This window comes from Tiliqua scincoides, chromosome 5 (genome assembly GCF_035046505.1).
Source record: "Tiliqua scincoides isolate rTilSci1 chromosome 5, rTilSci1.hap2, whole genome shotgun sequence".
Taxonomy (NCBI): Eukaryota; Metazoa; Chordata; class Lepidosauria; order Squamata; family Scincidae; genus Tiliqua; species Tiliqua scincoides.
The window spans coordinates 107,271,764-107,298,527 of NC_089825.1; the positions used below are offsets into that span (position 1 = coordinate 107,271,764).

At 43.0% G+C, this 26,764-nt stretch overlaps 2 protein-coding genes across 2 annotated transcripts; both read left to right on the forward strand.

Annotated features, from left to right (window-relative positions):
* The first annotated feature begins 2,586 nt into the window (after positions 1 to 2,586).
* On the forward strand, positions 2,587 to 3,618 carry LOC136653005 (uncharacterized protein F54H12.2-like). The gene has a single exon (XM_066629931.1). The coding sequence runs from the start codon at positions 2,587 to 2,589 to the stop codon at positions 3,616 to 3,618; it is 1,032 nt and encodes a 343-aa protein (XP_066486028.1).
* Positions 3,619 to 3,898: 280 nt separating this feature from the next.
* On the forward strand, positions 3,899 to 26,764 carry LOC136653006 (vomeronasal type-2 receptor 26-like). Its single transcript, XM_066629932.1, has 7 exons — positions 3,899 to 4,333; positions 8,346 to 8,407; positions 17,867 to 18,155; positions 19,829 to 20,629; positions 22,491 to 22,703; positions 23,078 to 23,204; positions 25,860 to 26,764. The coding sequence occupies exons 1-7, from the start codon at positions 3,899 to 3,901 to the stop codon at positions 26,762 to 26,764; spliced, it is 2,832 nt and encodes a 943-aa protein (XP_066486029.1).

Sequence of the window (26,764 nt, forward strand, 5' to 3'; positions counted from 1 at the left end):
GGTATTTTAAAATTAGCTAGATACCTCAACCAGTGAGGAAAAAAAAATGTGAGTGGGGTTGATGAGAAATGATTTTTTGGTCTTGTCTAGGAAATTGAAGAGGCTGTTGGGGGTCTTGAAAAACTGAGTCTCAGTGAACCGCTAGGCCGATCCTGCTCCCCTAAAATTCCTGAGGAATGAAAATAAATGTGAGGAAAAAATAAAATCGAATTACGTTATCTGATTGTGCGCGTTTCTGTGCTAACTGGAACCATGAAAAAGCATGAGGAAATTTTAAAAAATATATATTATACACCTGAGGCTGTCAGGAGCTTTGGAGGGGTAAACACCCTCTTTCAAGAGGCCAAAAACATAGTAAATCTCTGACTCAAAAACATGTTCGGGAGTGGCTTGCAGAGCAAGATGCTTACACATTGCACAAGCAATCTTGAGTACAATTTAAGAGAAACAAAACGGTTGTTTCAGGAATGGATGCTCAATGGCAGGCTGATTTAGTGGATATGCAGAAGTTTTCTAAGTACAATGCGGGGCACAAGTACATTTTAACAGTGGTGGATATACTTTCTAAATACGCATGGGCCAGAAGCTTGAAAGACAAATCAGGCAGACAAGTGGCTGCCGCTTTTCAACACATTTTCAAACAGGGGAGAATACCACACAAACTGCAGACTGATTCTGGTAAAGAATTTCTAAACCGTACTGTGAGAGAACTATTAAAAAACAAGGCGTCCATCACTTTGTTACAGGGAATGAGGTCAAAGCGGCTGTTGTGGAACGTTTTAATAGAACATTAAAAACAAAAATGTGGAGATTTTTCACAGCTAACAACACTTTTAGATACAAGGAAGTGCTGCCGCGACTTATAAGCAGTTATAACAACACGGTGCACAGAACGACCAGGGTTCGACCTGCGGATGTAAACCATTCCAACGCCGTGTCTGTCTGGAAAACAGTGTATGGAGATTGGGTTAGAGGGAGAAAAGAGGGAGAAGGGAGGGAAAAGAGGGAAAAGGGAGAAAAGAGGTTTCTGTGTTCAGAAAAGGAGATCATGTGAGGATCTCTAAGCTCAAGGGGGTATTTGAAAAAGGTTATGAACAAAGCTTTACCAGTGAGATTTTCATAGTCAGCAGCAAGGGTAGAAGACCCGTGTACAGCTTAAAAGATTACGAGGGAGAGAGCATTGCGGGGACTTTCTATCCTGAAGAATTACAGAGAGTGAGGGCGGGAGAGGATAGGGTTTACAGGGTTGAAAAAGTTCTAGCTATGAGGGGGAGGGATAAGAAAAAGCAACACTTGGTGAAATGGTTAGGGTGGCCTGACAAATTTAATAGTTGGGTCGCAGACTCTGAGCTGCATGAAGCTAAGTAGCGAAGGGAGGAAATGGCGGAAAACGATTTTTACATCACCCTTCCTAGCAACGCCTGCAATAAAATATTTCAACAGAACAACAGTGCTACCTTCACGATCCATCTGGCGTGCTCCCTGGATCTGCCAGGGGAGTGGGAAGTGGGATTAGCAGAGATACAGTACCCTCACACCTGGGACACACTCACAGACGATAGAAAGTTTCAAATTGACAATGGAAGGACAGAATGGCTATTCACTCTATGGAGGGGTTATTACGCTTCAGTACCTGACATATTGGATAATATGAACAAGGTAATAATGAGCCATATAAATCCACCACCTGATACATCTCTGACCTATGATTCTGTGTATAGGAAGGTCTATCTTAATGCTCCGTCGCTTCACAAAATTGAAGCAGAAGCAGAACTGTCTCATATATTAGGGCTGGACACAAGCTTAGCCACCAGAAAATCAACCTTCACTGCAGATATTACAGGAGGATTTAGCACCCTGTACGTTTTCACAGACATTATAGACCACCAGGTCGTGGGGGACTTTTATGTGCTTCTGTTGCAATGTGTTCCTATTCTTGGGAGAAGGGTGAATGAGTCACAATCACTTACGATAGACCACATTATGTAGTCGTAAACAGGGACTATATAGACACCATCACAGTGCAGATAAAGACAGACCAGAACAAAAACGTGTCATTTCGTTTCGGCAAATTGGTTGTGAAGCTGCACTTCCGTCCAAGGAAAAACAGGTTATTTTAAAACATGGTCCTTCTAAAACATTACGGGGATCCCGCCCTTTATAGCAACTATTATAGGGTGCAGGCGGGGCAAGGCCTTCAAGGATTTCATGGAGCGCCTGTTATGTATGGGGCGGGGGTCGGCGGCATATTCTGAAGTCTTTTTTGAAAGGCGGTTCCCCTTTTGAGGAGGGGATTAGAGATTATTAAGCCGCACATAAAATTAGCTGCCTGCAATATTACCCGAGACATGGCTGGGAAGGTTTCTCAGGCCGCATTGAATAAAGCTATTCCACAAAGGGGGCTGGGGCTGATGTACGTGAAAAGAAGGAAAGCGGTTAAACGAAAAGCATCACGAGTGCTGCTAACAGGCCCACCCAGCCCCTTTAAAAGAAGTGCTAAAAGTCAAAGGATGACGCAGAAGAGAAAAGCTCAGAGACTGAGGTGTAGAAAGAGAGCCCTTTCTAGAGACATATTTTAAAACGATCATGGCCTTTATTCACGGGTTCTCAGAAGAGTGTACAAAATCTGAACTAGACCTGTTACAAATAGCCCCTACGCAGAACAGCATTGAAAGAAGCGTTTATGTGGAGGTGCCTCCGTTGACGGCGGTGATGGAATCTTCATCATTGGAGTTTTTCATCGCTGGAAATGGGGAGGATTATATGGATTTAAACAATGCTTTACTATACCTGAGATGCAAAATTGTAAAAGTAGATGGCAGCAACATTGACAGGCAGGCTGAAGTGGTGCTGGTGAACTACCGGATCGCTTCCATTTTTAGTAAGCTGGACGTGACCCTGGGAGAAAGACTCATCAGTCAGAGTAACAACTGCTACCCCTATAGAGCTTTCATCGAGTCTGTGTTAAACTACAGCAAAGACACGCTATCCAGCCAGTTCTCTGCAGGGCTGTTTTACAAAGGCACTCCTGGTGAACACGACTCAGTGGACCTGGACTGCCACAACCAGGGGATTATTAAAAGAGCTGGTCTGACTGCTGAAAGCAGAAAAATAGAACTCCTGGGGCATCTCCACGTGGACCTCTTTTTTCAAGAAAAACTACTGTTAAACGGCGTGGACATGAAAATTAAACTCACCCGAAGCAAAGACAGATTCTGCTTGATGACTGACGATGCCAACGTACGCTACAAGTTGAAGATTTTGGTGGCGGCGCTGTTTGTAAAGAAAGTGAGAGTCGCCCCGGGGGTACGGCTGGGGCATGCCGAAGCTTTGCTTACAAGCACTGCCAAGTACCCCGTGGACCTTGTCAGTATGAAATTGTTTAGTCTCCCTGCAGGGAGTCGTGTTAGTAACCAGGAGAACCTGTTTCTGGGGCAACTTCCGAAGATGGTCGTAATTGGCCTGGTGGACAACGACGCTTTCAGCGGGACGTTCAGCAAAAACCCGTTTAACTTTAAGCATTATGAGATCAGTTATTTTGCTATTTACCTGTCGGGCTACGAAATTCCAGCAAAACTGTTTCAGCCAGACTTTCAAGAAGGAAGCTCTGTGAGGTAGTACATGAGCCTTGTGCATGCCTCTGGTAAGCACATGAAAGACAAAGGGCTGATATTCAACAGAGAAGACTTTTCAAGGGGCTACACGCTCTTCGCCTTCGATCTGTCTGCTGACCAGGAATGTGGTGACCACTATTCCTTGATCAACACAGGGTACCTTTGGGCAGAAGTTTGGTTTGCCAGACCCCTCCTGCAGACCGTTAACATGACCGTTTATGGGGTTTATGACAATTTATTCGAAATAAATAACCAGAGGAATGTTCTGTTTGATTATATGTGACATGGACACTCTGCAGTTAACGCGGTTGCTGACCACTAACCCCACCACCCACAAGGTATTCAAGGGAGTGTTTCCTTGTGACCAACTTCCTAAAGCGAATCAGCTACAGAGACCCGCGGGGCTGGTGGTCAACACGGACCCTCACGATCGACTGGAAGAGCACTGGCTAGCTTTGTACTTGCCGGAAGAAAACCACATAGAGTTTTTCGACCCCTACGGACATCCGCCTGACCATCCCCGATTCCCTAATACAATCTTGGATTTTTTAAGAAAATGTGGCCGCGTAACGACATTTCAAGCAGAGCGAGTACAGCCCCCAGACTCTGCAACCTGCGGTTACCATTGTGTGCTTTTTCTGTGCCAGCATTGTAAGGGGCTAATTTTCAAACAGATTCAAGGACTCTATTCCGATGATTTGCTAAGGAACAATCGCATGGTACTGCTATTTGTAAAAAAGAAGCCGTACATGCCACGGCTTGCCCCCCAGTTTTTTTATCAACCCCAAACCTGTGTGTCTTGTAGTAATTTTCATGGGTATGTTTTTCAATAAAAGATACCCCCACTGAGGGTTTTAAAAGAAAAAAAAGGCCAAAGCAGCTTGTTTTTTTTTTAAGTGTTTTTATTTTTATAAGGTGAGCCATGGTACAGAACTAGATTGTCTCTGCTTTTTAGAAGAGCCTTGGGGGTATGTTTTAATTCCGTCATGGGGCCGTGGTTGTTCAAGTGATCCAAAGAGGCACTGTTTCCAGGATTGCCAACAACCTTGGAAGGGATATTTAGTTCAGCCATTGCCTTCAGAAAGACATCCCAGCTCCTTTGCATGGAGCGTAATGCCCTTCACCCGCTTGTAAGACCTCGTGGATGACAGTCTCAGGCCATAGGTCTTAGGACCAGCTGACACAAACTCTGTGATTCGCTCATTTGGGGGAATCTTCTTTGTCAGATTCCGTAAGTAGTCTCCGAAGAGGGGACGTCCATCCCCCTCACGATGTACAAAGATTACAGAATCTGTTTTGTGGTACAAGCACCTGTCCTGTAACTTGTCTAGCAAGTTGTAAAGTTCTAACCGTGTGTCTGCAGTTGTAAAAGCACGTATTAGTACATTTGTTCTCCCGGACTGTGTGTACTGGGTGTACCGGTCTATTGAGTGTCTCCAGGATACAGTGGCAGCCTCATCGTCAAGAATTTCAAACTATGAAATTTCTGAAATTGCCAAGACCCTGTACCCCTTTTCCAGGGCTTTCATCAGCTCAACAGTGCACCAGGTGCCTTTGAGGGCTTGTTCCTCATCTGAGTGATGGCAGGGCTCCTGCTGGCTAGTTTCAGCGCATTTCTGGCACAAAGGGAACATGAACTTTCCCCACACCCTAACCGGTAATTTAGGGAAAAAGAGACTTCTTGGGGGAAGCACTTTTGTTTTTACAACACCAAAGTAGCATGAGAGTGGCAAAAAGTTCTTGGTGATAATATCCAGATGCCCCAAAGGATATTTCTTTGTTTTCTTCACATATGGGTATAGGCTCATGAAGTCATAATAACATATTTCCTCCCCCTCTTTGAGCTTGTAATAGAGGGTTATGGCATTTGTTCTCCCACCAAACAGAGCATCTCTAGGCTGCAGAGGCTGTGGTGGGTTTATTTCAGATAGAAACGCTTTAAGCGCTGCATTGGAGGCATAGCCTGCCATTCGTGTTCCCAAATGGCTATGATTTCAAAACCCATGTCGTTGATCTCATTCTTCCTGCGCATGGTCTCATAATAAAGCATTCGGTAGGTTGTGTTTCTGAGCGGGTTTATATCCGTTTCCTTGTAACAAATGGGGCACCCGTGAAAAAAACACCCGTAAAATTCAAAAGCTGTCAGTTTGCCCCCAATCACTGCGTACCCGTCCAGATAATATTCACCAGCCCAAAATTCTCCCCCTTTCAGAGCGTGTCTGATCTCGATGGATTCTTTATGCTCCAGATACAACAGCCACTGTATAGCCAGAGAGGAAAATCTTTTTTCCTCTCAGGAGATAGTTGTCCCATGGAAGAATAGCGATGGTATCGCTTTCTAAAAACACGAATCTAAACATGGCCATAGCAATGCTAGCGATGGTTAGGTATTGAAAGGGGTCTACCCCATCCCTCTTCTTCGATTTAGTCATCCCTAGGATTTCATCCCTGAACAGCATACAGGCCTTGTTCAGTATTTTTACATCCTGCTGGCAGTAATGTGCTAGCTCTTTCTGGAGATTAAAAGCGTTGTTCTTATTTTCCTCATACCATGTGAGAACATCTTTTTTCTCATCAGGCATCATGGTGTCATACCAGTAAAATTTCGGGTGGGGGAGAGGCTCTTGGTAATCCCAGTTTTCAGCAGTGTTAAAAAAGTGGGGAAAATAACCTTTGCAGCCCTCAAACCCCAAAGCCTTGGGAAGCTTCCCAAGCTTCATGGGGTGGAAGTTTAAACTGTCTATAAATCTAATTTTTAATTTTTTCATGGTCACACACATAAGTTTACCACCCTGAACAATAAGATTCACCTCCATCCTTTCCTTCACCAGTTGGTTTAAGATCATGTAACTGTCATACCCCTTTGCATTGCGTGCGAAAAATGTGAATTCTTTGAAGTCTGGGGAGATAAAAGTTGTGATAAAGTCTGTAAGACAGCCTTTGCCCTTGAACTCCCAAGTTGCCCCTTCCACTGTACCCATCACATATATGTAATTTGGAATGTGAATATCTGTCTCCTGCGCACATTCAAAATCATAAAAGATATAGTTGTACGAAAGTTCAGGTTCCCTAAGACGGGGAATGTAACAGAAATGGCCTGGAATTGGTATATAAAGACACTACAAACACTTTTGCGGCTTGCAATAGTATCCCTTAGTAACATAACCTCCACATTCTACACACAGCTCTTTAGAGAAACAGTCAATCTCCTTTTTGGCTGCTAATTTTTTATGAATGTTTAAACAGCTCTGAGAAGGACATATCAGATTGCAGCTTCCACACTTTACCTCTACCCCCCTGGTACACTGTCTCTGCAAACAAAAACGACAGTGAAACCTACAGGTGTGTGTGTGAGCATAAGGGGTCCCACAGAGGGAACAGTAATTTCTAGAACCAAAGAATCCTTTCATGTTTAGAATTCCATAATAATGCTCATCGTGTAACAGCAGAAAGTAGGACTTGTCAGGTATAGGGGGACCTGTTCTAAAGATTTCCCAGCCATTATCACCATGAATGACAACCCCTACATTCACTTGTAAATACCTTTCAAATCTCCCCAGGTCTGATAGCATTATTTTTTTTATCAGGGCCTATCCCCACTGCCTCATACAGCTGTCTTGCACCCTGTAATAATTGATAATCAGTAAACCTTCGCCCACCTATGAGAGATAAGAGACTCCCCCCAAACAGAGGTTGGTGTCCCCATTATTCAGGTCCACAAGGTGGCGCTTTTTCTTTTCTATGATCTTGCTATAAAGGATAGTGCTTATGAGTTTACGCCCCCGCCCACCTCTGTTTCTGATAACATGAGATGCAGCAGACCATTAAGATGAACTTCAGCGTTGCTCTGAATGAGATTCCCAATGTTAGCAAAAATGAGGCAGTGTCCAGAGCTCTCCTGTGTCTCCTCAAGGAGAAGAGAGGGTTATTTAACCCCCCTCCCTCTAAACGCAATTGGACTAAATCAGACTCCTCTATCTCATCACGTAACTCATCAAGCAATTGCTGAATGCTGTTGGTAATGGCTTGTTCCACCAACAAGGGGTGACTTAAGCACTCCAAGTTTACAAAGCGGAAGGAAAAAGTGTATCTGGAGACAGGGAGTCTCGGAGCATGCCATTCCCAACGCCCCTCCCTTTCCAGGTAGACTCTTGGCTTGACCTCCTCCTCCTCCTCCTCCTCTTCCCCCCTGTAGTGCTCATGGTGGAATAGCCACTATCAGAAATCAACGACCCTAGGTCTGGATTGGAGGAATAGCCACTATCAGAATGTTTTTCCACAGCAGCAGCTGCTGCAGGTGCATCAGCAGGAACAGGGAACCCTTGGGGTATGGGCGAAAGCCCCCTCTGCCCAGCATCAGAATCATCATCAAAACCCTCTGAATCAGAGGAGTCCTGCGGGATGTGTGGGAAGCCCGTCCCAACCTGGTTCACCCATGTAGCAAATGGAGAGCTGTCTGCTGTCTGGCTCAGGTCCCCCTGCAGACTCTCAGGATAGATGTTGAATTTTTTAGTATTTTCTTGAAAAGAAACAAGCATCTCTTTATCAAGCCCCCTCCTCTGAAACAATGAACACCAGTATTTTTTTTAACTCTGAATTCCAGTAGTTAATCTGAGCTGTCAATTTTCTTTCCTTATCATTAACAGCATTCATACACTGATTCAATATTCCCCCCATTTCGAAACATTCTTCCGCATCAAGGTATCTGGTTTTCTTCTGTTTTTTTCTTAGGAACATCCGCAACAAAATCTTCAGTATCACTGCCACGCTTACGGTCAGGGAGTGGTCTGCCAGTAGGTGTAACACTTCTAGAAGGAAAAAAAAAATTTCTTTTACTGACTTGGTAGACTGTAAGACTAAATTAAGCATTTTATTATCATTATTTAATTTATACAGGTGGGCCATGGAAAAAACTGTTACATTTCTGAATCCCCACTATAGAGGTGGTTGCTCTTGGGGTCCTGGGAGATGTTCTTTAGACCACATTAGCACTTGTTGAATGTTTTTGCAGAGGGGGTGGATTCCCTGCTTGTGAAAACAACAACAACAAACAAACCAATTTTTAAAATCAATTCTATTTTTTTTAAAACTGCCATTCATAGAAAAAAAGAGGCGTCAGATTACCACACCCCCATCCAATCCCACCCAATATTTTTATTAATATCAATATTATCTAACTTATACAGGCAGGCCATGGAACAGCTGCTACCTTTCTGATTCCCCGCTGTAGATGTGCCAGGTCTTGGGCTCATAGGAGATTTTCTTTGGATCACATTAGCACTTGTGGAATGTTTTTGCAGAGGGGGTGGATTCCCTGCTTGTGAAAAAAAAAAAAAAACCAATTTTTAAAATCAATTCTATTTTTTTAAAACTGACATTCATAGAAAATAAAAGAGAGGCTGGGGATTACCTCCCCCTGGACCTGTGCTGGATTTTGTTGAGCCTCCAGCAACTAAAAGAAGAAAGGAAAATTTTTAAAAATATTTTTTTTATTGTAGAAATTCCAAAACTTTTTTATGTTATTAATCAGGTTTATTACCTCTCTTAAAGAGGTTTGTGCCACCATTACATCTGCCAGTAAGAGCAAGCTTTTGAGTTAGGTTGGTTCTGACTGCAGCAGCAGGAGCAGCAGGGTTTCCTACAACTGAAATAACCAGTTTTATTTTTTTATACTGCTTGATTATATATGTGCAATAATAGGGACAAAACCATATTCCTTACCTCTCTTGAAGATGTTGGGTGAATCTCCTTCAAAAGAAAAAAAAATTAATTATGGTTTTTGTAGGAGACACAGTTCTTATTTAAAAAAAAAAAAATAAGAGGAAAAGTGTAACACACCAGAACTTGGGGGAGTTAATCTGATACTTGAAGGAAGTTCTGCAGTTACTTTAAAAAGAAAAATAAGGAGGGTCACGTTACTGAATTTTAAAGAAACTCTGGAAACTTATTTAAAAAAATAGGATCAGATTTACCTTTACGAAAAGTGAATGCCTTTTGCTTATAGCCTGAAAAAAAAGTGGAAACCCATTGTTTAAAAAATTAGACTTGAATAATCAAATAAATGTTTTAGACCCCTCTTTTTTTTTTTTTCTTTTTTCTTACCAGGATTGCCCCCTGACACAGAGGGGCCTGCTTGAGTAAGTGGATCTGAAAAAACAAAAAAGAGCCTTATTTTTTGTTTGCTCAGTATTCATATAAAAAGGAAAAATAAAAATTCCACTAAGAATTACCTTGATTAGCAGTAGATTCATTAAGGGCCCCCAGAAAAAGAACTGGAGAAATTTAAACAGGAGAGATTGATTTGTATCTTGTACTTTTAAAAATTAATAGGATACTGGTATTTTAAGATTAATCATCTAACCATCCGATTCTTGTGAATTACCATCTTTGTCCTCTGACATAATGAGTCTGAAAATTATAACACAACAGGAAAAAACTCAAATAAGATTTTTTCCCATATCAGCACACACACAGCACCTGCAGTGTTGGAAAATGCTCAAAACATTCCCACCCCTCCCAATAAAATCAGAGATTTCAATCAATTTGCACTGGCCATATGTAAAGTGAAAAGACAGACAGGACCACATTTGAATAAGAGAAGCCTCTGCTGACAGCCACCATTGCTCAGCTGAAAAAATGTTCAAATTTCAAGGCAGACAGACCCCATGAAAAAAAAAAAAAAAACATTTCTGACCAGAAAACTGACTAGCCTGTCCCATAGCCCTGAATAAAGACATCAATTTTTGGGAATCTTAGTTTCACAGAGCCAGACAGACAGGCAAGTTTCACAGAGCCACACAGACATGCAGGCAGACATTATTATTATTATTATTATTATTATTATTATTATTATTATTATTATTATTATCCATATAATGATTTCCTCCCCTCCCTTCTCTTCTCTCTTCTCTCTGTGATAACTGTCACTTACACTTAGGACCAAACTGTATGGTTGCTTTCTTCACATAATAAAAATTGGTTGCACCTTCTACCAGGGCCAGATTTACAGTCCAAGCCTATGCATGTCTACTCAAAAGTAAGCCCCCTTCTGTTCAATGGGGCTTACTCCCAGGAAAGTGTGGATAGGATCTTTAGAGGCCCTAAGCACTGAAAAAGATTATAGTGTCTCCATACATATGCAAGTCAAATGCAAATCCATTACTGGAAACAAAACAAAACTCTGTGGTGCCCATTTTCCTTCTTCTTTTCCTTCTTTTACTCCTTCTTTTGCTTAATATTTAATCCAGGGTTGCTTTTCATCCTTCCCTCCCTAATAATTTCCTTTGAGTTTTGGTACTGTCCAATGCAAAGCAGCCAAGAATATAAGGTTCAATTTCCTCCTGCTGATGGATCGTACTGCATGTTCATGCATGTTTAAAGCACTCATGATAACACCTTCTTCATATATAATCTCACTGATCTCTAATCAAATTTTAAAAAACTAATCAAAAACTAATTTAAAACTAAATGCTTTTGACAAGTTAATTCATGTATCAACTACCAGGCTGTATGACTGATACTAGCACCAGACCGCATGTGTCCCTTTCAGATGCAGATCGTTGTGTTCCATGTGCAGAAGACGAGTATCCAAATGAGAAGCATGATCAATGTGTTCTGAAAACTACAATCTTCCTTTCCTACCAAGAGCCCTTGGGGATTGTGATGGCTGCTCTGGCCATTTCCTGCGCTGTGATCACAAGTCTCGTGATGCAAACCTTCCTTAAGAACTGGGATACTCCCACTGTGAAAGCCAACAATCGGAACCTCACATGTGTTCTTCTGGGCTCCATCCTGCTTTGCTACCTCTCTTCCCTTCTATTCATAGGGAAACCTGAAAAGGTGACCTGCCTTCTGAGACAGCCAGCTTTTGGCATCATGTTCTCTATTGCAGTTTCTTGCATTTTGGCAAAAACAATCATGGTAGTCCTTGTTTTCATGGCTTCAAAGCCAGGAAGCTTATGAGGGCATTTCTAGGTCAGAAAGTGACCAACTTCATTGTTCTGTCCTGCTCCTTCATTCAAGTAGGTATCTGCACAGCATGGTTGTCATCCTCTCCCCCATTTCCAGATGCTGACAGACACTCACAGATAGGGTATATTATACTGGAATGCTGTGAAGGGTTCCTTGTTATGTTCTATTGTGTCCTGGGCTACATGGGCTTTCTGGCCACCACCAGCTTCGCTGTTGCTTTTCTAGCCAGAAAATTACCAGATGCTTTCAATGAGGCCAAGTTCATCACCTTCAGCATGCTGGTCTTCTGCAGCATTTGGATCTCCTTTCTCCCAGCTTCTCTGAGCACCAAGGGGAAGACAGTTGTGACAGTGGAAGTTTTTGCCTTCCTGGCCTCCAACACGGGGCTATTGGCTTGCATCTTTTCCCCCAAATGTTACATGATTGTTCTTAGAGCTGATCTCAACACCAAGAAACTTTTAGTAGATAAAAGAAATTAAAAGACTAATTAATTGTGATCCTCTGCATGCATCTGGGATAAACATCTGTACTTACTACAAAACAGCTTAAGAAAGATCTTTGCAAGAAAGAATTGCAAAGTAATTTTTAAAAGTAGGATGTATATTGGGACTTCCACTAAAACTTGTTGCTATACAATTCCACTAAAATTGTCAGGGCACACCATCAGGTTTTTGACAATTGACAAGGTACACCATGCTGCCAATGGCGGGCTCACATTCCCCATTAACCCTACTAATAACTGACCTTCCCCCAAATTCCTGTGGCACACCTGTGGACCGCTCGCGGCACACCAGTGTGCCATGGCACAGTGGTTGAAAATGACTGATTTAGACTGTGGAAGGAGACTTCACTCTTCTCTCTTATACATACTGTAGCTTCTGAGACCAGACTCAGAGACTGAGGGCTTGCTGAGTTGAAACTTCAAACAGTTTCTTCAATCACATGGAAAGGGCGGAAAGCCCACACATCTCGCTGGTGGAAGTCTAGGGGGTGATAGAATTTTCACCTCAAGCTCCACAGAAATGTTGGCAAGAGAGTTGATAGTGCGCCAGGCACTTTCTCTTCTCTCTCTTCTTCTCTTCAGGGAAGTGGGGCAGACAGAAGAGAAGAAGAAACACTGAAATGTCTGTTTTTGAAAATGTTTGAATAAGCTTTCAGTGGCCAGCACACATACCACAAGGCAGTTGGCACTGCTAGCTTGTAACATTTTGCCTGTCAGTTGGATTTAATGGTTGTGCACCAAGCAGAAAAATGATGGGCTGCCATGTCGAAATGGGCTTTCTGTAAATGCTGTGCAGAATAGTTCCACAGATCTTTCTTATCATGTTTTAATTGTTGCTTTTTTTTTTTTTAACCTGGATGGAAGCCTATCAAAACTAAGTGTGTGTGAAAAGCAGGGGACTGGAGAGCCACACAGTACTCTCCTCCCAAGAGGACACTCACAGCAGAGTAAACTTTGAAGACAGGCTGCTACTTAAACTGGACCTTGCTGTCTACCTAGTAGAGGACCAGTGGCAGACCTTCCTAGTCCTGTGCCCCGGGGCAAAGGTCCACGATGGTGGAAATTATAATTTATAATTATAAATTATAATCTCTTTAAAAGAGTACTAGGTAGGTGATAAAGGTGTTACAGTGTTAGCAAATGCAGCCATATGCATGCAGAGGTATTAGAAAATATGTAGAGGTGTTGGAACAGTGTTTCTCAAACTGTGGGTCAGGACCCACTAGGTGAATCGCAAACCAATTTCAAGTGGGTCCTCATTTGTTTCAAAGTGTATTTTATTTTTAATATATTAGACTTGATGCTACCAAGGGATGTAACTGCATTTGGGGAAATGTTACAGATCTGTACTTTTTAACAGGCTACCATATATAGGCTTTTAACAATGAAAGTCAATGAGGCATACTTCCGAGTAAGTGTGGATAGGATTGCAGCATTTGGGATGTTTGGAGAATTTTTTTTAAGACAGAAAGTTTTGTGAGGATTAGGAGGGTTCTTCTTTATTTTAATTTTTTCAAATTATTCTTATTGCAAACTTTTAATTTACTTAGGCCCAAATCCTAACCAACTTTTCAGCACTGGCATAGCTGTGCCAATGGGGCATGTGCTGTATCCTTGCAGGTGGGTAGCACTCATGGAGGCCTCCTTAAAGTAAGGGAATGTTTTCCCTTACATCAGAAATGCATTGCCCTTATGTTGGAGTTAGAAAGTGGGTTAGGATTGTGCCTTTAATTAAATAGATTTAATTTTTTTTTTGTATGGGGGCTGTGAAAAACTTTCCTGCTTGATGACATCATTTCTAGGTTAATGTCGTCACTTCCAGTTAGTCCTGACTGATTGTCATTCTAAAAAGTGGGTCCAGTGCTAAAATGTTTGAGAAAGGCAGCCATCGCGTCTTGTGCGTGATGACTGAGGATTGCCCCGCCCCCTGGCCGACAGCAGGCTATGGCTGTTAGCCGATTGGCTGTGCAGCGGGGGAGGCGGCAGGCGTGCGTGCACCTGGGCAGCTACTGGCTTGTGACTTCCGCCCACCTGCGCTTGACTAGTCTGAGGATAGCTGGCCACTCTTTGAGGGCCGGGTAGGCATTCTTGGCTACCATCTAGATTGGCATGAGGATGGTGGTTTTTTTCACCGACACTGGACTGGTTGCTGAGTTAAGGTGACTAATGGTTAGGAGAAATGTTAACCTAGGTAAAGGCAGTGCAGGGCAGGGGTAGGCAGGTTATTTCTCAGTGTCCAATCTAAGGCAGTAAGACTAAGGGGTGAGCCAGGGCCGCTCCCATGATGCTTCACCAGCTTGAGTAGGCTGGCTGGCAAGCCCCTTGTCTGGGTTGGCCAGGTCTGGCATGGAAGGGTCCTGAAGGCCTGGCAGTTCTCCTGCCTTGCCCCTACTTTTGGGCGATATTGAAAGGCGGGCTTCATAATCTTTAAGTGATGCCTGGAGTCGGGTGGACGCCCTACGAGATGGGGGACAAAGACCTCTAGGGCCATTTCCCCCATTAGCACCCCTCAGTTTTGAGAGGGTTTTTGGGTTTACCCTCAGTTTACCCTGTTGCAGAATTATTGGTGACATCAATAAAGTTGCCCATTAAATTCCAAAGACATAGCCTCTGTCATTATTTGGGGGGTGCTGGGGTAATGACTGTTAGAGAGTAATTTTTTCACATATTTATTTATTTATTTAATCAAAACTGAGAAATGCAGAACATGGTGCAATGTGTTTTTATTTTGTTATCACCAAAAAACCCACCTGTAGTCATTGTTTATGTCCAAGCATTTCCTAACTCTAAGAGAGTGCAAGTTTTTCACCTATTATTTCAGAGAGGTTTGGCTGAGATGGATGGAACAAACATATTTCAAGTTGTGTGACCTCAGGGAGAAATAGATGTCTTCTGTCTCAGGGAGGTTTTTATCTGCTTCATAATTATCAAAATAACAGTGATGTTCTCCCCTACCTTCAAAACAAAATTGGAGTGAAAAACATATGCAGTTAAATCCTCAGCTCACTTCTATGCTGTTTGCAAAAGGTCATTCAGCTGTGGGGGGGGGGAGTGATAATACTCAGGAAAGCTGTTGAACTCATTCCGTCAACTATTGTGCTTGTGGAGGTGACTATGTGCAGCTGTGGCATGGCTAAGGATGTATCTATAGTTAGATTGCTGCTCATGGGCTTGTTTTTCCAGTTGCTGTTCCTCCCTGTTGTGTGCCAGGGCAGAAAAGAGTCATATGATTTTAGAACTCTCCAAGACAATGTGTATAAGCCAGCAGAAGCCATCGTTGGGGGGATCCTTTCCTTAATAATTTCTTTTTTAAATTTACTTAATTTTAGAGAAGTTCCAGGTAACAGTCATACCATCATTGGGTAAGATCTCCTTGATTATTGTAAAGGAAATTGATATTTACCTGATGAGGTCCAGGGTCTCTAACAGCTGCAAGAGGAAGTTCCAGAGTTTCCCTGGAACTCTGATTACCACATAATGAATCTGTAGTGATTGGGACAGATAGATCCATTCAATTCTTATTTATAATGAATTTATTAGCACACAGAATTTTCCCATAATTGAAGAGTTTTAAGTTCTTAAAGGGTTTGCAACACTAGAAATAGATCAAATCTATTGTTGGAAATTTCAAAATGTCTACTAACAGGCTCTAATACTGATTAATATTTAATTAGTTATGATTCTTGCACTTTTGTCCTAATAAAGCATAACCTCTGACTTCTGTCAAGTGTAAAAAATTAATGGGCTGAGTCGACATGTACTGATACTGTCTGCGGGTCAACTTTTATTCTTCTTTTATTGAATATGTGCTTGATTAACCTGATTTCTGTGAGAGTTGTACTTTTGAAAATCTTGCGTAACCAGGTATATTTGGGCTCTCTGTGTAGGGCTGAGCTGTTACTAAAACAGTTTAAAAAGTCACTGCACTTGTGGGTCTGGGTCAGACCCTCCTATTTCTGTTGGTTCTGACCTGAGCAAATAAATGCTTCTCAGCCAATCCACACCTCAGTTTGCTTTTTGAACATTTATCCTAGGGAACAGTCAAATGTTTATATAAATAATCACAACAATATATAATGTTATATATAATAGTGACATTGTCATTCATCATTAGTCAGCATAATAATAATAATAATAATAATAATAATAATAATAATAATAAATTGTCTGCTCTGCCTGGACGATTTGAAGTTATATAGAAAGTCCCAGCCTGAAATAGAATCATTAATAAGCACCATTCATATATATAGTAATGATATTGCAGTGCAGTTTGGATTAGATGTGTGCTGCCTTAATAATGAATAGAGGGAAAATAATAAAAACTGAAGGAATAGAATTATCTAATTGCCAGTATTAAGAACTTGGATGAGAAAGAACATGATAAATATCTGCACATATTTCAGGCAGAGAGCATCAAACATATTGAAGTTAAAAGACTGAATACATCAGGAGAGTCAGAAAATTTCTGAACTCCAAACTTAACAATGGAAGCACTATACAAGCCATAAAAACCTGGGCTATACCCATCATTAGATACACTGCAGCGGTTGTAGACTGGACATAGGCAGAGCCAAAGACATTAAACTGTAAGACCAGGAAAATAATGACCGTCAACCATGCTCTGCACCCTTGCAGTCATGTGGACAGACTGTATCTCCCTCACAGTTCAGGTGGAAGAGGAATGCTGCAAGTCCGTCTAACAGTAGAGGAAGAAAAAAGAGGCCTGGAAGAATAGGCAAGAGCATGTACTTAAAATGGTTAACAATGAGAAATTATTTAATGCCAACGAAACAAAGCAGGCTTCTAAAAAAAAGAACAAATAAAGAACCAAGCAAAAAAGTGGGAAAATAAGCCACTGCATGGACAATATTTGCAAGACATTACTGGAAAAACAGACATCACCAAGGCTGGCACGGTCTCAAAAAAGGCAACATGAAGGAAGAAACAGAGGGTCTAAAATGGCTGCCCAAGAACAGGCATTAAGAACAAATGCAATAAAAGCAAAAGTAGAAAAAAAATAACAACAAATAGCAAGTGTTGTCTCTGTAAAGAAAAAGATGAAACAGTGGACCACCTAATTAATTACTGTAAAAAGACTGCGCAGACTACAAACAAAGGCATGACAAGGTAGCAACATTGATACACTGGAACACCTGCGGAAAATACAAGCTACCTGCAGCCAAAAACTGGTGGGACCACAAAATTGAAAAGGTCACTGAAAATGAAGATGCCAAAATATGATGGGATTTCTGAATACAGACAGACAAACATCTATCGCACAATACACCAGACATAACTATAGTCGAGAAGAAAGAAAAACAAGTCAAAATCATCAAGATAACAAGACCAGGGGACAGCAGAGTGGAAGAAAATGAGCTGGAAAAAATAATAAAATACAAATATTTACAAGTAGAAATTGAGAGGCTGTGATAGAAGAAGACCCAAGTGATGCCAGGGGTGATTGGCGCCCTGGTGCTGTTCCAAAACACCTTGAAGAGCATCCCAGGTCCTTGGCAAGGACTCAGTGTCTGGATAAAACAATCCAACCAAAATATCTGACTGTGTGAAAATATAATAATAATAATAATAATAATAATAATAATAATAATAATAATAATAATAATAATAATAATAATAATAATAATAATAATATACTGTATTATACAATTATAAGTAATAATTAGGACATATATCTGTGTGTCTACAGAGCAATGGTGGTTGTTCAATGTATATTATCTCAGATAGCATTTTCTGAGCCTCCGTGTTAACTTCATTTCAGAAGAAAGGTTCGATATTACCAGCATGCCCTGTCCTTGATGTTTGCCATTCACGAGATCAATAAAAATCCCAGGCTCTTGCCCAACACCACCTTGGGATTCCACATCTATGACAACCTGTTTAATTCAAGGAGCAACTACGAAAGAATCCTGGACCTCTTATTCACACAGTCAAAGCTTGGCCCCAATTACAAGTGTGATAGGAAAAATGTGTTGTCTGTCATTGGGGGATTCACTAAAGAACACTTCATCCAAATGGCCAGTATTGTCAATGTCTACAAGATTCCACAGGTATGTGTATGGGGCATGGTGGGGCACTTTCTGTGTAGATTTAAGGCCCAATCCTATCCAACTTTCCAGCACCGATGCAGCTGCAATGCAGCCCCAAGAAAAGGGAAGAAAGTTCCCTTACTTTGAGGAAACCTCCATGACCGCCCCCCCCCCACACTGCAGGATGCAGTGCATACCCTGTTGGCACAGCTGCATCAATGCTGGAAGGTTGGATAGGATTGGACCCTTTCTCTTCAGATAAATTGCAGTGAAAAGCCTTTTTATTATACAGCAACAGGCAACTATTACTTATAAGCATAGACACTGTATGCCTCATACATTTCTATGACTTGTGTTCACTATATTACATTTGGTAAGAGACATCTTCATGCTTGCATTTTCATAGTAGCATTTTAAATTTCACAACAGTCAGCTGAAAAGTTGCTGCAGTTTCTTTCTTATGACTGGAAAAGGAAGAACAGAAAATTGAACTTGTCATTTTGGAAGCTGGAAACATTTTCAAGACCCACAGCTGTGTCCTATGGGCCTTCTATAACAGTGGGACTAGCATCCTACTGGAGTAAAAGGCCCTTCCACCGTGCCAAGATTGCATGACTGCCGGGCGGCTACTGCAAGGCAACTATAGCCTGCTGCTTTGGATACCCAGACAGCAGCAGGGCTTGTAGGCTTGTGTGGAGGGTGGTTCATGGGTGGGGACGGGAAGGAACCAGGGGGATGTTGAAGGCAGGAGGGGGTGGATCCAGTGTCATTGACTTTCACCGGATCCTATCCCTCATTTTGCAACCCATCTGCTGGCTCTTCTGGGCATCCACCAGCCAAATGGCTCATGAGGGTCTGAGGAGATCCATAAATAAGTGAATGGCCTACATACCTCCTGCAGACTGTCTGATCGCTCCCTTCCACCATTGCAGGCGATGTTGTCCCTTGGCATGGCTGCATGCTATAATGTAGTGGGGGAATAGGATTGAACTTTCAGTTATACTCCTGCAGTGTACCTTTCATTGACTGGATGAAAACATACAAATTAACAAAAGAGTACAGGAGGCCCATGTTATCCACGGAACTGGCACTTGCTGATTTCATAATGTGCAGCACCAAACCAGCTCCCCCCCCCCCAAGCCCTCCATACCTAATCAGAGCTGTGCTCCAGTCAAGTCCAGAGGTTTTTCTCAGGCTCACAGATGCTTCTCTCTCTACAGAGAGGCCTCAGAGTATACATGTGTTGGGAATTACAATGACCATTGCCCTCTGCTTCACGCTGGGGGTAGGGTGGGAGGATTGCTTCAATGGGCCAGCCCTCAACCTCTACCTGGTCACCAACCATCCTCATATATACTTAGCCTCCCTGAGTGTCGTCAGGGTCTTCTAATTGCACCACCACCCTTTCTATTCCATCTTTTCATCCCACCATAGCCCTGCCTGAGGCCATTCCCACTTAAAGGGCCTTTCAGCTGCCATTTCCTTACCACCATGGCTTGTTCATTAGATGTCCAATGAGTATGAACCGATGAAAGGTGAGACAGAAATATTCTCATCAATATGATAATAAATACCTGTGGAATATAATCAAAGTAGAAAGAAGAGAAAGATGTATGACTGAATCATTTGAGAAACCATGTCAGTGGAAACCTGTTATATCTTCTAGATATATGTAATATTCTTCCTTTCTCTAGTTCACTTATGGTATAGCTGAGACGCCGGTCAGTGGAAGAACTGACTTTCCTTCCTTTTACTGGACTGCACCAAGAGAATCTCTCCATCACATTGGGGTTGTCCAGCTAGTTCTGCATTTCCGATGGACATGGATTGGCCTTGTGGTTTCAGATGATGATGATGGAGAAAGCTTTGTTCAGAGTCTCACACCTCTACTTTCCCTGAACAGCATTTGCATTGCATGGTTGCTGAGGAATGCAGAACAACAATATTTTGATGAAAGACAGATTTCAAAAATCGAGGAGGTGAAATCAACCATGTTAATAACTGAGGTCAGAGTGATTGTTGTGGGTGGAGACCCAAAGTGGTTTATAAATTTCATAGACTTTATTGATTCTAATCTAGGGACCTATATAGGGAAGGTCTGGATCATGCCACCTAACTGGGCTATTTCTGTCATTGGCGAAGCATTGGTAGGGACAAACATTTTACATGGAACATTCTCTTTCTTATTTCACACAAATGCAGTACCAGAATTTGAAGACTTTCTTCTGACGTTAAAGCCTGATGAGACACTCAGGAACTTTCTCTGTATGTTATGGGACTTGGAATTCATATACTGTCAAAAATGTAAAGGGGAAAATAAACTGAGGAAACCGCCCCTGTCTATCTTTGAGATGAGTATGTCTGGTGAGAGTTACAGAATCTACAATGCTGTCTATGCTGTGGCACATGCCCTGCATGACTACATCCACTTGACCAAAAAACGAGCCCTGCAACACAGAAGCAAATCCAAATCTTTCATTGTTCTGCCATGGCAGGTAAAATCACTGTTAGAATGAACATGACTTGATGTGATGTGGTGAATATAACAGTGAGCTGAGGTTTAGGACTGAATGGATCTCACCACTCCATTATCACTAAGGCAAGGCTCTCTCTCTCTCTCTCTCTCTCTCTCTCTCTCTCTCTCTTCCTCTCAACCTCAACTCCTCAGCTGCAATGTGGGGATAATTTGTGATCTTCCCTGATGTCTGAAATCACACAGCAAACTGGTCAGTAGAAAACATACTGCAAGAAAGTTGGTACAGAGTCGGATAAAAATAGCCAACATGAATGGCTATTGAATTCAACATACGTGTTGAATGTTGTCTAGCTGATAGGAAAGTGAGAGAAAATTCCATCTTATTCTTACCAAAGTCAGACCTAAAATATTGAATAGCGGAATGGCTGAATCACTGCAGGTTCTTACCAACTTTGCTAGATTCACTAACGTTGCTAAAGAACACCCCAGTAGATATATACCCCAGTAAATTCACACTGACAAGATATGATGGCATGGTGGAGAGCTGACGGCTGCCTTAATGGAATCTCTTTCTATGCACTTCAGGTACAATGATAAAAAGATTGTATGGCATCAGGATGCTAGACTGTGTGCTTAGTGATTATTGCTGGTAGCTAATGCCTGATTCTATCCCCATCCCAAGTGATGTGCTTTACAAATGTCGTAAAGCAGCCTCCCCCAAGGAGCACAGTGGGCCCACCAGTGGGAAGGCTGTAGTGACCTCTTGTGTGCTTGTGGGCCCATGGATGCTTGCTGAAGCCGCTAAGCCCACATAGGGGGTTTGAGGGAGCAGGGAGGGGATATACTATGGTAGGGGTGGGTGGAATGGGGAAGAAGTGTGTTGAAAGAAAGTGGTGGGGGAGGAGGCAGAATCAATAGCGCGGCAATCGCCAAATCCCAGCCCCATTCCCAGGCCTGTTTCACCTGCACAGAACAACACCGACTTGCTCCAGTGATTGACCTGGTGTGGGTCTGAGTTGTCCTGTAGCAGCTTCTAGTATGTACACAGGGTCAAGGGGACAAATGTCCCCTTACCCCCAGGAGACCACCAGGAGACAAAAGTCCCCTGTGGAATGCAGCAAAATCTGTATTGCTTTACAGGCATTTAGGTAGGATTGGCTGTAACTGAGCTGTTGCATGACCAGTAGGAACTTCCACTTGCACCACTGGGATGTGGGTTTCTTGGTTTCCCAAAGTTCCCCTGTTGAGGTGTAGTTCTTTTTGCCACAAGGCATGCTTTTCTGAAGGGTTTCTGAGATATCTTGTGCAGTGGGCAGAAAGCATTGGAAGCTCCCAATCTGTGTGAGCAGGATATCTGTGAGTGCAGTTCTGCTTGCACTGTAGGATTCAAATTCAGAAAATTTCAGTCCAATCCTAGGGGGCTGCCATGTCACAAAATGTGATGCACCATAGAGCGTAGCCCTGCCACCACCCTAAACCATGCCATGCCAAGCAACAATGATGTCTGCAGGAGTCCCAATAGTGGGCAGAACAGGGCAAGGACTGGGGTGGGGATAGGAATCTGTCCAGGGCAGGAAGGGCGCACTAAGCAGCAGTAGCAGCTCCATCGATATTCTATCCCATTTCCCAGCCTTGATACACCTACCTCAGTTCACTTGGACTTGCACCCGCAATATCGCTAGTGCAGGTCAGAGTAGAACCACTGGGCAGCAGAGACTTACCCTGGGGCAAGGGAACTTTGACTAATCTAGGAGAGACCTCCATCATTGCCATCCCAACATAATGAAGCTTGTATACTGGGAGTTCAGTTGCATCAGCAAAGCGGGGGGCAGAGAATTTTGATAGAACTGGTCTCTTAATGGAATTCTGTCCCATTCTAGCTCCACTCTTGTCTGAAGAACATCCATTTCAACAATGGTGCTGGACATCAAGTCTTCTTCAAAAATGGGGAATTCATCTCTGGCTATGATATCATCAACTGGATCACTTTCCCCAATCAAACCTTCCTTAAAGTCCCTGTTGGAATGATTTCAGCAAGCCAAGAATTCACCATCAGTGATGATGCCATTGTGTGGAACAAAAGATTGAAGCAGGTATAGATATACTGTAAATCTGAATTTGGAATATGTTTTGCATGATTATTTCCCATTTTATCCATCCCATTTGTCCATAAACAATTGAGCATATGTATATTTTCATCCCCATTAGTAGGGCAAGCAGTTGCACATTCAGTTCCTAGTTCAAAGTCCTATGAGTTGCCCTCTCCTACTTTAATTAGACTTCTCATTAGTTTCTTTTCCCAACTTGTTATTTTATGTTTCCTTGCCTAAACAGCCATGATCAGTTTCTTCCTTAGATCTTATTTTGCAATGTATATAAATATGCTTTGCGTAACTCAGCTGTACTGTGAAAGTTTATTTGCACAGCTCTCCCAACAACAGAATCATGCAATTGTTTTAATGATTAGGCGCCGCCCCATTCCACTTGCGTTGAAAGCTGCCATCTTGGATACAGCAGGATAGTTGAGGAGGGAAAACCCATTTGTTGCTATGATTGCACACCATGCTCAGAAAACACAATTTCTAATCAGAAAGGTAAGTGCCATCATATATTTGGTAGATGGTGTTATTTTGAAAGATTTCTTGACATTTTGAAAGACTGTTGCAAACATGCCATAAAGTATGCTTGTGGGTCCTAGCACTGGGTGAGTGCTGGACCGCTGAGCAGAGGAGAGGTAAGTGGAGGCTTGGGGGGAGGCAGGGAGAAGACGTTCCAGGGTGAGGTTAGATGGGCGGAGGGCAGGGAGAGGGTGGGGAGGAGGTGTTCCAGGGGCAGGAAGAGGGAGGGAGGCTGGTCCGGTGGAGTTTCACTTCACCGGATCCAGAGCCACTGTGCTGGGCTCACCGCACTATGCAGAGGCTTTTGATTCACCGACGATCTTTGGGTTGGTGGTGAATCAAGTAGCCCCATTGTGGGGCTACTCTCTTTACCTGGGGGAAGGGGACAAATGTCTCCTTCTCCTGAGAAGCCGGCGGCAGCTGTCAGGAGCACGCAGGATGTGGCAGCAGCCATTTTCAGTACCACTACAGCCCCGCGCACTGGGCAGCTCAGGATTGGGTTGTCAGTCATTTGTTGGTCATAATCTCAGATGGTCAGAAGTAATCATGACAGATCTGAGAAATTCCATTGAGGACAAGGTAGTGGCAGAGTAGGTAAGTTAGATAGATACATATTTTAGATCTATCTATCTATCTATCTATCTATCTATCTATCTATCTATCTATCTATCTATCTATCTAACCTCTGTGCCGGCTTTCCCTCTGGTGCTTGTGTTGGCCCCACAAGCGAAAAAGGTAGGCGTGGAGGGAGCGGGGAGGAGGAGGGAGAGAGACGTTCCTGGATGGGGGGAAGGAGGGCGATGAGTGGCCCTCCTTATGCTGGATCCCAACCCTCATTCCCAGGGAGAAAAGAACCTGGGCTAGGATTGGGCTGTTTAGGAATTCATTGCCATTTGCAGGACTTGTATTCCTAATAAATCACTTGGGATATGCCAAATGTGAAGAACTGTGTATTGAGATTATGGAAGATGCTATGCACTGGGGATTTCAGGTCTTTGATCTTGCCCTCAACAAACATGGCTTTGCATACACATGACTCTGTGGTGTTTGGTAACTCACATAATTTTGACACAACCTTTCCCCATACTTTTGCCTGTGCATTTTGTTTGCCGCATTACACACCCCTTTCCCATATAAGGAGTTCCTTTTCCCTCCCCTTCTCTCCACTTTGTAGATAATATTTAGGACCAAGCTGCATGATTGCTTTTTAACACAATCAAAGTTTGTTACACATTTCACCAGGGCTGGATTATGACATTTAAAGGCCCAAAGCACTGAAAAGATTATGGCACCCCAATATATATGCAAGTCAAAAACCATAAAATAAAACATTATCTTTCAAAATAAAACAAAACTTACAGTAAGGTGTATTTACAGCAAAAATACAGTACCAGTATTATATTGCATTAAAAATGTGACATTAAATTGAGAATACAAAGACGACTCTAAATCGAATAGAGGGAAATTTGGATGTGCGTGTGTGTGTTCAGTGATTCTCCCTTCTTTTTCCAGACTTTGTTTTGTTTATCCTGATCGCCCAATTGAAGGGGTGATCAGAGTTTGTTTAGCCTGGCCTGGGATGCGAGAGTCTCCTCCCAATGGGGAGGGGAAGGGGGCTGGGGCTGGCAGCTATGGTGGGCCTTTTAAAAGGCGTGAGACCCAGCCCTCTTCCTCTGTTGCACGTGGGCACCGTGGGAAGACCCACCCGCCCACCCTAGAGGCAGTCTGAGTTTGACTGGTCGCCATTTGGGGCCAGGTAGGAATTTCTTGCTGCCTGCTAAGATTGGCCAAGAGGCAGGCAGTTTTTTCGCCTACCCCAGACTGTCATGAGCCAGGGGGTTCCCCCCCTTTCCAGCTGCCATTGGTCACTTTAAGAAGGCAGGTGGTGCGGGCTAGGAGGTGTGAATGGGACTTTGGGCATGCACCTTCAGGCGGCATAGGCAGGGCGGAACCCAATTTCAGTCCTCAGGGGCTCAGCGGCACGAGGACGTAGATGGGGCCCTGGCCGGGACCACGGGGCACACTTCAGAGGCTCAGCGGCTCGAGGTGGCGCAGCCCACGGTCCGGCTGCCTTCCCCTTAAGGGACAGACATGGATGAGATGCGCCGCCCAACAACGGGGCGCAACTTGGAGTCGGGTGCATGCCTACCTGGGGGGCAGAGATGTTCTGGTACCACCCAGAAGTCCCGCCTTCGCACCACAGGGGGCTTCGCTTCCTCAGATGCTGCAGGTCTCAGCCTCCTCTTCTGATGTAACTGCTAAATGAAGTGGCCCTTTCTCCCATATCTGTTGTCTCGAGTGTTCATTGGACAGTGCCGAAACAAACAGGGTCTTTCTGCACCATGGTCCCTGGTAAAGAGGCCAAGAATATGAGACTCAATTTCCTCACGCTGATGGATCGTACTGCATGTTAATGCATGTTTAAAGCACCTGCGATAAATTTTTCTTCATATATAATCTCACTGATCTCTAATCTAATTAAAAAAAACTAATCAAAATTAAAAACTAATCAAAAAATTAAAAATTAATCAAAAACTATTTGAAAACTAAATGCTTTTGACAAGTTAATTCATGTATTAACTACCAGGCTATATGACTGAAACCAGCTCCAGACCACATGTGTCCTTTCAGATGCAGATCATTGTGTTCCATGTGCAGAAAATCATTATTCAAATGAGAAGCATGATCGATGTGTTCTGAAAACTACAACCTTCCTTTCCTACCAAGAGCCCTTGGGGATTGTGATGGCTTCCCTTGCTACTTCCTGTGCTGTGATCACAGGTCTGGTGATGCAAACCTTTCTCAAGAACTGGGATACTCCCATTGTGAAAGCCAACAATCGGAACCTCACCCGTGTTCTTTTGGGCTCCATCCTGCTTTGCTACCTCTCTTCCCTGCTATTCATTGGGAATCCTGGAAAAATGACCTGCCTTCTGCGACAACCAGCATTTGCCATCAGTTTCTCTGTGGCTATTTCTTGTATGTTTGCAAAAACAATCATGGTGGTCCTTGTTTTCATGGCCTCCAAACCAGGAAGCAAGATGCAGGCATTTCTAAACCAGAAAGTGGTCAACTCCATTGCTCTATCCTGCTCCTTCATTCAAATAGGTATCTGTACAGCATGGCTGTCATCCTCTCCCCCATTCCCAGATGTTGACATGCAGTCACAGATCGGGCACATCATACTGGAATGTAATGAAGGGTCCTTCATTATGTTCTACTGTGTCCTCGGCTACATGGGCTTTCTGGCCACCATCAGCTTCACTGTTGCTTTCTTAGCCAGGAAACTACCAGATGCTTTCAATGAAGCCAAGTTCATCACCTTCAGCATGCTGGTCTTTTGCAGCGTTTGGATCTCCTTTCTCCCAGCTTATCTGAGCACCAAGGGGAAGACAGTTGTGACAGTGGAAGTGTTTGCAATCCTAGCCTCCAATACTGGGCTATTGGCTTGCATCTTTTTCCCCAAATGTTATATTATTGTTTTTAGAGCTGATCTCAATACCAAGAAATTGTTAGTAGAGAAAATAAATTATTGA

Excerpts from the sequence above, each read along its gene's own strand:
- LOC136653005 (XM_066629931.1), top strand. The coding sequence starts at position 2,587 with ATGGCCTTTATTCACGGGTTCTCAGAAGAGTGTACAAAATCTGAACTA.
- LOC136653006 (XM_066629932.1), top strand. The coding sequence starts at position 3,899 with ATGGACACTCTGCAGTTAACGCGGTTGCTGACCACTAACCCCACCACC. Across the intron at positions 4,334-8,345 it reads TGCTAAGGAACAATCGCATG|GAACATCCGCAACAAAATCT; the intron begins GTACTGCTATTT and ends TTTTTTTCTTAG. Across the intron at positions 8,408-17,866 it reads GGTCAGGGAGTGGTCTGCCA|AAGAAAGGTTCGATATTACC; the intron begins GTAGGTGTAACA and ends ACTTCATTTCAG.